General features: G+C 51.1%; 1 protein-coding gene across 2 annotated transcripts in view; it reads left to right on the plus strand.

Moving 5' to 3' along the window:
* Positions 1-493: 493 nt before the first annotated feature.
* The window catches only part of smtnl (smoothelin, like), a 36,216-nt gene continuing 24,375 nt past the window's right edge, over positions 494-12,334 (plus strand). For both annotated transcript variants that reach the window (XM_072242869.1, XM_072242870.1), the window contains exon 1: positions 494-1,021. In XM_072242869.1, the coding sequence (XP_072098970.1) occupies positions 728-1,021 (294 nt within the window). In that variant the 5' untranslated portion in view covers positions 494-727. The remainder of the gene's footprint in view (positions 1,022-12,334) is intronic.

Here is a 12,334-nt window from a genome sequence, read left to right on the forward strand (position 1 = left end):
GGGGGGGGGGGGGGGGAGGGAGCGAGTGAGAGAGAGTGAATGTGAGTGTGAGAGAGTGAGTGAGAGAGAGAGAGAGAGCGTGAGAGAGAGAGTGAGTGAGTGAGAGGGAGTGAGAGAGAGTGAGTGTGAGAGAGAGTGAGTGAGAGAGAGAAAGAGGGAGGGAGTGAGAGAGAGGGAAGGAGGGATAGAGAGTGAGTGTGAGTGTGTGTGAGAGAGAGAGAGAGAGAGAGAAGGGGTTAGAGGGGACAGAGAGAGAAAAGGGGGAGAGGGAGAACCAGAGTGAGAGAGCGTATACAAGAGACAGAGTGCGTGTGTGTCTGAGAAAGAGAGAGGGACAGAGAGACTGACAGATAGAAAGGGTGGGGGGGAGTGAGACGGCGGGGGGAGGAAACGAAGAGCCGGGTAGAGGGAGGGAGAGAGAGATGGGGGGAGAGTAAGAGGAAGGAGAGGAAGAGACGGTGGGGGGGGAGGGAGTGAGTGTGTGAGAAGGAGAGTGGGGGGGGGGGAACGACAGAGACACAGATACAGATACAGAGACAGAGACACAGGGTGAAGCCAGCAGTCAGGATCGACTTGCAGGAACTGAAGAAACGCCAGTGTAGATAAGGATACGGGGGGAGGTGACAGACACCGACAGTATCTGAGGAAAGTTTCACAGCGGAGCTGAGCAACGCTCTGTCGAGTGATCGGGAGCTCCGGGCGATCCCAGGGACACGAACTGAGCTCAATGGAGCCGGAGAGCGTGGATCAGGCGGTAGGCTACTTGGAGGCGGCTCTGCGGAAGGTGGAGCTGGAGGTTCAGGGGGACATGGGGGCGCTGAGACGGGACGTGGAGCAGCGGATCGAGGAGATGCTGCAGTTGGTGAAGCCGCTGTCGCTGATCGTGGACAGACTGCAGGCGGAGAACCGAGACTTGCGCGGACAGGTCCAGCGCCTCGCTCAGCAGGTGGAGCGGCTGACGGGCAGAGCCGGCCGAGACGCCGACACAGCAGCCGGGGTCTGCAGCGAGCCGGCCGGAAGGGTGAGTGACTGCCGCTGGGTGCCGGACAGGGACAGGGAGAGCGGCCGGGACCTCTCCCATCACGGCCCCGTAACCCGGCTCGTCCCCGAGTCCCTGCAAAAGTGCAAGGGTTCAAAATCCCACTAACCCTCACAGGACGTCTGTCCCCACGTCCCCACACACTGACCACTGGGGGGACGGTCCAGCACACACTGATCCTCATTGGGGGACAGTCCCACACACACACACACATTGACCCTCACTGGGGGACGGTCCCACACACACTGACGCTCACTGGGGGACAGTCCCACACACACTGACCCTCACTGGGGGACGGTCCCCCACACACACACACACACTGACCCTCACTGAGGGACAGTCCCACACACACTGACCCTCACTGGGGGACGGTCCCACACACACGCTGACCCTCACTGAGGGATGGTCACACACACACACTGACCCTCACTGGGGGACGGTCCCACACACACACTGACCCTCACTTGGGGGACAGTCCCACACACACACTGACCCTCACTTGGGGACAGTCCCACACACACACTGACCCTCACTGGGGGACGGTCCCACACACACACACACACACACACACACACACACACACACACTGACCCTCACTGAGGGACAGTCCCACACACACTGACCCTCACTGGGGGACGGTCCCACACACACGCTGACCCTCACTGAGGGATGGTCACACACACACACTGACCCTCACTGGGGGACGGTCCCACACACACACTGACCCTCACTTGGGGGACAGTCCCACACACACACTGACCCTCACTTGGGGACAGTCCCACACACACACTGACCCTCACTGGGGGACGGTCCCACACACACACACACACACACACACACACACACACACTGACCCTCACTGGGGGACAGTCCCACACACACACTGACCCTCACTGGGGGACGGTCCCACACACACATACTGACCCTCACTGGGGGACAGTCCCACACACACACTGACTCTCACTCGGGGACAGTCCCACACACACACTGACCCTCACTGGGGGAGGGTCTCACACACACACTGACCCTCACTGGGGGAGGGTTCCACACACACACTGATCCTCACTAGATGACGGTCCCACACACACACACTGACACTCGTATGGAGTAGTACCGTACCCCGATGTTACACAGTGACAGACCCATCCCCACTGGTACCGTACCCCGGTGTTACACAGTGACAGACCCGTCCCCACTGGTACCGTACCCCGGTGTTATACAGTGACAGACCCGTCCCCACCGGTACTGTACCCCGGTGTTACACAGTGACAGCCCCTTCCCCACCACTACTGTACCCCGGTGTTATACAGTGACAGACCCATCCCCACCGGTACCGTACCCCGGTGTTGTACAGTGACAGACCCGTCCCCACCGGTACCGTACCCCAGTGTTATACACTGACAGACCTGTCCCCACCGGTACCGTACCCCGGTGTTACACAGTGATTGACCCGTCCCCACTGGTACCGTACCCCAGTGTTATACACTGACAGACCTGTCCCCACTGGTACCGTACCCCGGTGTTACACAGTGATTGACCCGTCCCCACTGGTACCGTACCCCAGTGTTATACACTGACAGACCTGTCCCCACTGGTACCGTACCCCGGTGTTACACAGTGACAGTCTCGTACCCTGGTGTTTCACACTGTCAGTCTTGTACCCCGGTGTTTTATACTGATAGTCTCATACCCCGGTGATTTACAGTAAGCAACAGCTTTATTTGTGAGACGTACATCGAAACATAGAGTGAAATGTGTCGTTTGTGTCGTGGGATATGCTGGGGCTGGTTGCACCAAGCAAGTGTCACCATGTTTCTCGTGTCAGTCGTTGCAAGTCCACAACTCGGGAACCCTCATTCACACATGTTTGGAATGTGGGAGGAGACCGGAGGACTGTGAGAAAACCCACGTGTCACGTGCAGACTTGCTGCTGAATGCGGCGGGAATGAAATGGGTGATTGTTGTGTCACGTGTGACGCTGACAGCCACGTTACGGTACTGCATTTCGAAGGCAGCCGCTGGGTTCCGCAGCGGAAAGTGAGGGTGCAGGAGCTGCTGATGAACCTTCACCCCGTCTGGTAGGGCAGTTAGGTTCCACGGATGAGGGACTGGTGTACCCCCACCGAGAGACAGAGGGACAGAGCCTGGGGAGGGGGTGGATGGGTAGACCGGGGTCTACACAGAGATAGGGGTCCTCTGATGGTGGAAAGGGAGCAGCAGAAAAGACCATAAGACAGTGGAGTAAAATTATGTCAGTCAGCCCATCCTGTCTGCTCTGCCATTCCATAAGACACAGGAGCCGAGTGAGGCCCTTTGACCATTGCCTCTGCTGTCTGCTCCACCATTCCATCATGGCTGATTTATAGTCCGTCTCAACCCCATTCTCCTGCCTTCTCTCTGTAACCTTTGATGCCCTGACTAATCAAGAATCTATCAGTCCCTGCTTTAAATATACACTGTGACTTGACCTTGGTGAATCTATGGCAATGACAGATTCACCACCCTCTCTACAGAAACTCTTCCTCATCTCTGTTCTAAACAAATGTCTTTCTGTTCTGAAGCAGTGTCCTCTGGTCCTAGACTCCCCCACTATAGGAAACATCTTCTCCACACCCACTCTATCTGTGTCCTCTGATCCTAGACTCCCCCACTATAGGAAACATCCTCTCCACACCCACTCTATCTGTGTCCTCTGGTCCTAGACTCCCCCACTATAGGAAACATCCTCTCCACACCCACTCTGTCTGTGTCCTCTGATCCTAGACTCCCCCACTATAGGAAACATCCTCTCCACATCCACTCTATCTGTGCCCTCTGGTCCTAGACTCCCCCACTATAGGAAACATCAACTCTAGACCCACTTTATCCAGGCCTTTCAATATTCAATTGGTTTCAATGAAATCCTGCTTCATTCTTCTAAACACCAGTGAGTACTGGCCCAAAGCCATCGAACGCTCCACTACGTTAACCCCTTCATTTCTGGAATCATGCTTGTGAACCTCCTCTCCTTTTGCTAGGACTAGTACAGGTGTTGAGCCTTTGCGGAGTGAGCTGAGGACTGAGGAACTGTCCGCGGCGAGGGGTTGGGCGGTGAGTGGCTGAAATGGTACCAGTGAATTTGTGGTCACAGTGGGTGTTTCTCTGCAACTGTGATAAAATTCATGCATGAGGCAGCACCAGTGCAGCTGGTGATGTGTAGATGAACAAGTCAGGAGTGGTGCCCCGTGGGGAAGCTTTGGGCTGCTCTATGGGTAAGCACAAAGGCAGGTGGAGCTGGGAGCCCAGGTCAGTGTGCAAGGTTCTACCTCAGACTGGTAGAAAATGGAAAGAATTAAAAGTTCTAGAGCCACGAGGTAATATTGCAGCACAATAAAACTCTGGTTGCATCACACATGGAATATTGCGTTCAGTTCTGGTCACCTTTTTAAAGGAAGGATGTGGAAGCTTTAAAGAGGATGCAGAAGAGATTTACCAGGATGCTGCCTGGATTAGAGAGCGTGTCTTACGAGGATGGGTTGAGTGAGCTAGGGGTTTTCTCTTTGGAGTCAAGGAGGATGAGAGGTGGATTGACAGAGGTGTACAAGATGATAAGAGGCACAGATAGAGTGGCATTTGCCCCTGGTTTGCCTCTCTTCCCCCTAGATAGAGACAGCCTAGCTAGCAAACACTGGTACCATTTGAACAGCTGGTTCTTCGCAAGCTCACCTCTCCTCCCGTTCTCACTCTTGCACTCTCCTCACCATGACTCACATCCCCTCCCCAAACATTCAGGGAGAGGGTCACGCTGTGTTTAACTGCACAGAGTTGCTCTTTATTCACAATGAGGGTCACAGTGTAACTGCACAGAGTCACTGTGTATTCAGGGCATAATATTAATTGATAATAATAAAAAATCTGTGTACATACAGTACTGAGCAAAAGTCTTAGACACATGTATACATAGCTAGGGTGCCTAAGACTTTTGCACAGTACTGTAGTAATGTTATATATAGCACTGTACTTCTGCCATACAAAAAAAACCTTTTCATGATATATGTGAGTGATGATAAACCTGATTCTGATCTGGGTCTCTGCTGTGGACTGAGGGTGGGAAGGGGGCAGGGAGAGGGGAATCATGGTTGGGAGAAGGGGAAGGGAGAGGGGAGAAAGCAGAAAGCACCAGAGAGACATTCTGTAATGATCAATAAACCAATTGTTTGGAATCAAATGACTTTGCCTGGTGTCTCAGGGCTGGGTGTGCCTGCACCCACACCAACCCCCGTCCCTGTCATTCCTTCTCTGCCACCTCTTCCACACCCCTCCTGCTCCACTCTTACCATTCCCAACATCCTTTGCTCTTGCAAGATTTACAAACTCGCTCCACTCCATATAGACAAATACAGTACTGAGCAAGTGTCTTAGGCACCATAGCTATGTATACTGAGTGTCCCTAAGACTTTTGTACAATACTGTACAAAGTTGACATAAAGTTCATATACAACCTATAGTTAAATATACAACAGTATAATGCTACTGACACTGTCATAATTAACGTGTACTGGGTGGTAGTGAGGTGTTGAGAAGTCCCACAGCCTGAGGGAAGAAGCTATTACCCAGTCTCACAGTCCTTGTTCTTACACTGTGATACCTTCTGCCTGACGCCAGGCGGTCAAACTGATTGTGGGAGGGATGGAGAGATCCTTGACAATGCTGAACGCTCTGTTAATGCTGTACTCACAGTCCTTGTTCTTACACTGTGATACCTTCTGCCTGACGTCAGGCAGTCAAACTGACTGTGGGACAGATGGAGAGGTCCTTGACAACAGTGAGCACTCTGTGAATGCTGTACTTCTGGTGTATGTTCTGGATTAGTGGTGGAGTGGGAAGAGAGAGACCCCAATGATTCTCTCAGCAGTCCTCACAATCCATTGCAGGATCTTATCATCAGATGCCTTGCGATTCCCAGAGCAGACGGAGATTGAACTGGTCAAGCCACTCTCAGTGGTGATATCGATAAACTGAAGTGAACAGATTGTTATCAGACGACTGAAAATCTTCCTAGTTGATAAGATGGATTCTTGACCTCACAATCCACCTTGCACCTTACTGTCTGCCTGCACTGCCCTTCCTTGGGAGCTGTTGCACTTCATTCTGCTTTCTGTTATTGTTTTACCTCGTTCTACCTCAATGCACTGATGTGGTGATCACATCCACATGGAATGTATGCACGGCGGTGTCGCAGTTACCGAAATGTTTCCCAGCGCCAGCAATCTGGGTTCAAATCCCGCCACTGTCTGTAAGGAGTTTGTACATTCTCTGTGACCACGTGGGTTTCCTCCCACATTCCAACGTTGTCCAGGTTGGGGTTGGTAAGTTGTGGGCATTCTACGTTGGTGCCAGAAGCATGGCAACACTTGCGGCCTGCCCCCAGCACAAGCTCAGATTGTGTTGATTGTTGATGCAAACAATGCATTTCACTGTCCTGTGGAGGGTCAGACACCCTGAGCCAATAGACTAGTCCTGGACTTATTTCCATCTGGCATAGTTTGCATTTTGTTGTTTGACTGTTTGTGGTTTTTGTATCGCTATATTTATGCTCTGTTCTTGGTTGGTGTGGCTGTAACAAAACCCAATTTCCTTTGGGATCAATAAAGTATATCTATCTACTGTATGTTTAATGTACATTTGACAAACAAAGCTAATCTTTAATCTTTAGTAAAGGAGTATAAAGTATAATAAAATGGCACAGCCAAGAAAGACAATAATGCAGGGTGCCATTTCCACATGAAGCCGCCCTTCTCTAACACTTTGATTCATCGTGGTGCTGGTCGAGGATTAGACTGTGGCAGGTCTTGTCCTAACGCACAGCCAGACCTTGGTACATGTACTAATAACAAACTATTTCTAATGGATTGCTATGGAGAGAAACTGTTTATAGACAATTTGTCAATAAATAACGTCTTTCCCAAGTCATTCAGTGACAGCAATGTTTTATCCTGAATGGAAGTCTGCCCTACACAAGGAAGGTTCTCAGCAACCTGCTGGTTGCGACCAGGGGTATTGGAGGAGTGGCGGGTCAAATCTGAAGGCAAAATACCGGGGTAATGGCAAGATTCTTAACAGATGGATGCAGGGTAACATCCGCAGTTGCAGTGCAAGTGATGGGGTGGTTCTGGTGTGTTGGCCTTCACTAGCTGGGTGATTTAGCCATGAGATAATGTCCTGATGAAGGGTCTCATGTGAAATGTCGACTGTTTATTCCTCTCCATAGATGCTGCCTGTCCAGCTGAGCACCCCCAGCATGTGCTCTGACGTAAACTTGCAGCTCTGTAAAACCCTGGCTAGACCACACTTGGAATACTGTGCTCAGTTCTGGTCACCTCCTTATAGGAAGGATGGGGAAGCTTTAGAGAGGGTGCAGAGGAGCTTTACCAGGATGCTGTCTGGATTACAGAGCATGTCTTATGAAGAAAGGCTGAGTGAGCCAGGGCTTTTCTCTTTGGAGAGGAGGAGGATGACAGCTGACTTGGTAGAGGTATACAAGATGATAAAAGGCATAGACTGTGTGGACAGCCAGAGACTTTCCCTGGGTGGAAATGGTAACTACCAGGGGGCATAATTTTAAGGAGATTAGAGGGAAGTATAGGGGATTAAGTTTTTTACACAAAGAGTGTGTGGAAAATGCTGCCGAGGGGTGGTAGAGGCAGATACATTGAGGCATTTAAGAAACTCTGAGACGGGCACATGGATGAGTTGGAGGGCTCTGTGGGAGGGCAGGGTTAGAATGATCTCAGAGTAGGTAAAAGATCGGCACAACATCGTGGACTGAAGGGGAACAGCAAAGAGCAACACACAAGATGCTGGAGGGGCTCAGTAGGTTGGGCAGCATCTGCGGAGAGGAATAGACAGTCGACATTTCAGGCTGAGATCCTTCATCAGGACTGGAAAGGAAGGGATCAGAGGCCAGAGTAACGCACACAAAATGCTGGAGGAGCTCAGCAGGTCGGGCAGTGTCTGTGGAGAGAATAAACAGTCAAAAGTTTTGGGCTGAGACCCTTCATCAGGACTGGAATGGAAGGGGGCAGAGGGGGCTGATTCTGAAGTTGCTTTAGCAGGCGGAAGGAACCTCAGGAGAGGGTGTTACTGAGACATTGATGGGAACTGCAGGAGACTGAAAGGAGATGTGTATGGGCAGAGAGGCAAATTCACTTCATTGCAGCTGGGCAGGTCAGCAAAGGGTAAGCCCACAGACTGAGTGTAGAGGAGGACAGACCCTGAACCAGCCTCGATCTTGGCTTGGAGGGGAGCTGAGGCAATGGAAAAAGAGTCACGATGACCAGTTGCCTGTAACCAAAGAAGGGCAGTGAGCCCGGAAACCGGAGAGGTCTACCTGGAGTCTCAGCTAATGTACTAATGGGTTCTAGTCAACAGATTCGGACTCAAATTTCAGATTTTTTTTAATCACACGTACATCAAAAATGACCAACACAACTTAACAAAGTGCTGGGGTCAGCCTGCAAGGTGTGGCCACATCTGCTGGTGCCAACATAGCACGTCCACAACATTCAAGAGAACAACATAAAATCAACTCCCATTGCCACACACCCACCCACTAATACACACGCAGATGGGCCGTCAACTCCAGCACAGACCACATTTGGGCCTACAAACCTTGGCCGGGCCTCCAACTACGAATGCGGAGTTCCTGCAGATGCCGGAGATCCTGAGTGACGCCCACAAAATGCTGCAGGAACTCAGCATCTCTGGAAATGAATAAACAATCAACGTTTCAGGCCAAAGCCCTTCACCACGACCTCCAGCTCACTCGCTGATCACACAGCTTTGACCCTCTGGCCTCAGCATCCAGACTCACTCGGATCCTGGGAATTTCCACCCTGTGGGGTCACTGACCCTCGTGCCTTCTGCCCACACAGACCCCCGACCCCGGAGTGCCCGCCCGGGAGTCGCTGATCTGACCTCTGGGGTTGCTGGCCTTCGACTGCAGAGCACTCTGACCTGGGCTCCAACCTCCAACCTCCTCTCATCCCTGTGCCTTAGCTTCCTGTGCTTGTCCCAAAACCATCCCTACAAACCGAAAGACACTGCATGTCAGTGCCATCTTGACCAGGGCAGCAAAGGAGGCTGACCTTACACAGGGGTCACCCGCTACTGACCTGGGAAGGAACCTGGGATGACCACACTCTCTGGCCGTCTCCAGTGGGCTGGTCAGTGATGAGCACGGGGCCAAGAGCACACAATTAGGATAAGGTTACTGGGTGAATGAGGTCCCTCACCATCCAGGCCACGGTCTCTTCTCCTGCTGCCAGGATAAAGGAGGTACCGGAGCCTCACGACCCACACCACCAGGTTCAGAAGCAGTTATTACCCCTTCAGCCACCAGGCTCTTGAACCAGTGTGGATAACTTCACTCAACTTTGGCTCTGAACTGACTGTACAACCTATGGACTCACTTTCACAGCTCAAGTTCTCTGTGCTGTTTGTTTGTTTATTATTTGTATATCTGCACATTGATTGTCAGTCTCTGTGTGTAGTTTTTCATTGATCCTATTGTATTTATTCGTTCTGAATGCCTGCAAGAAATTGAATCTCAAGGTTGTAGATGGTGATATATAAATACTTGGCTAATAAATCTATTTTGTACTTTGAATCACTTCACACTACTCTGGGTTGAAATCCATCTGCCATGTCTCAGCCCAGCTCTGCATCCTGTTATCAATGTCTCATTATAACCTACAACAGCCTTCTAAACTGTTTACAACTCCACCAACCTTCGTGCCTTCTGCTTACTCCCTCACCCACCTCGGCGTCTCAGAAGAGAGCGTGTGTCTGTTGTCACCCCTTGTTACATCTCACACCCACTCTAATTCCATTCTCGGTGGAGCCCCTCACCCCTGCTCCAGGCCTCTGGCTCTATTCTATTTAAAGATTATTATTTATGTTCCATCTGTTGAGGATCAACACTTAATAAGCTCATCCCCCATCACATCAGACACTCAATATCCAAAACCGCCTGTATCCGAGCCAGCTCTCCGAGTGTTACAGAGTTGACCGGAACCGGGAGCCTGAGTGAGATCCGAGATCTGGCCTTGGAGCCTGTTAACTTTTCTGGCACTTCCAGCTGCTCAGTTACTGTGAAGGGAGAGCGACGTTGTTTGGTAACGGTGAGATCAAAAGTAATGCAGAACCGGTAGACGAGGGGTTGGACAGCTTTCTCTGGCTCCCACAGGCTGAGGAACATCCTGGAGCTCAGAGTAGCCAGTGCTGACGCTCTGTGGGGAAGGACCTGCTACCACACACAGAGAGGCTGAGTTCGGAGGGAAAGCCCCTGCAACAATGAAAGAGGTATCGCCTCGGGGGGGTGGGGGGCCACAGGAGGGGGAATGGTGCCATGTTCACTAATGTGAACACACACAAAAGTACTGGAGGAACTCAGCAGGTCAGGCAGCATCCGTGGAAGGGAAAAAACAGTCGACGTTGCTGGCCGAGACTCTTCGTCGGGACTGGAAAGGAAGGCAGAAGAAAACAAAATAAGAAGGTGGGGGGAGGGGAAAGAGGTGGGGGGAGGGCAATCTGGCAGGTGATCAGTCAGACCAGGTGAGGGGGAAGGTGGGTGTGTGGGGAAGGGGAGCAGTACAATCTGGCAGGTGATTGGTGAGACCAGGTGATCGGTGAGACCAGGTGAGGGAGAAGGTGGGTGGGTGGGGAAGGGGAGCAGTACAATCTGGCAGGTGATTGGTGAGACCAGGTGATCAGTCAGACCAAGTGAGAGGGAAGGTGGGTGGGTGGGGAAGTAGTACAATCTGGCAGGTGATTGGTGAGACCAGGTGAGGGGGAAGGTGGGTGTGTGGGGAAGGGGAGTAGTACAATCTGGCAGGTGATTGGTGAGACCAGGTGAGGGGGAAGGTGGGTGTTTATGTTTTTTTTTAAGTTTACACTACTGAATGTGTCAACTAGGAATATAAAGATTTTCTGACCTCTTTTCGCTTCCTTTCCAGTCCTGGCGAAGGGTCTTTGCCCAAAATGTTGACTGTTCCATAGACGCTACCTGACCTGCTGAGTTCCTCCAGCATTTTGTGTGTGTGTGCTCTGGATTTCCAGCATCTGCAGAATCTCTTGTGTTTATTGAACATAGCAGGACAGGTTACGAAAGGCCAGCACAAGTCTGAGCTTAACAATAGAGGGTTAATGTATAACAGCAGAGAAGCCTTAAACCTTTATAAAATCATAGGTCTGGCCTTGGTTGGAGTATTTGGTTCAACCCACAGTGACTGTGAGGGCATTTGAGAGAGTCCAGAGGAGATTCACAGGAATGGTTTCTGAAACAAGGGACTGCCCCACAACTCATTCTGATTTTCACTGATCTCCCCAGGTCTCACCTCCACAATGTTGCCTTCAATCTCCCCCCTGACCTCACTTCTATCATTCTAGAATCTATCTGCTACCTCTGTAGCAGGATGGCAGGATGGCAGGGTGGAGATGTGCATCTACCAAAAGAGGTGTCAGGCACTCCTACCCTCCGCTAGCCTGCAGGTTATCCTTAGGCAAGGTGTGGCACCTGCTTAGCCCCTGATCAGGGTCACGTGAGACCATGGGAGCAGGTGGTAGATGGTCGTATGAGCAGCTGGTGTCTATCACGTCCTGGTTATGCGACCACTAACACCAGGCAGACAGAAATCTCTGAAGAATATTGATAATGGCAGGGGGTCACCCGTCTTGTAAAGACTCTGCCCAGAAGAAGGCAATGGCAAACCACTTCAGTAGAAGTAATTCCCAAGAACAATCATGGTCACAGAAAGATCACGATGTAGAAGTAATTCCCAAGAACAATCATGGTCACAGAAAGATCACGATCACCTACATCGTACGACATGGTGCATAATGAACGAAGGAGCCTCTGTAACATCTCCAACGATCTAGACTCTGCAGCACTCCAGCGTAGATGATTGCAGAAATTTGCCATCCTCTGCGAGAAATTCCCGCACACCACAGTTTTACTCCAGTATCTATTCAAGGCCCTCCCACAGGTGGGAACATCTCAACAACCTCCTTTCTAGATCTTCCATGTTTCAGTACATTCACCCACCTTCCCGCCCCATTCTTCTAAACTCAGATCTAAGCACACATATTTCATTCCTTCAGCTGCTGTGACTTTTGCGCTCTTAATGCTTACCTATTCTGTAATGTAGGGTATATTTTATGTGTTGCATTGTCTGCTGCCACAAAACAACAATTTTCACAAAATATGTCCGTGATTATAAACCTGATTCTGATCAGGAAATCATCTCCTTCCAGGAA

Source organism: Mobula birostris, chromosome 25, assembly GCF_030028105.1.
Source record: "Mobula birostris isolate sMobBir1 chromosome 25, sMobBir1.hap1, whole genome shotgun sequence".
NCBI lineage: Eukaryota > Metazoa > Chordata > Chondrichthyes > Myliobatiformes > Myliobatidae > Mobula > Mobula birostris.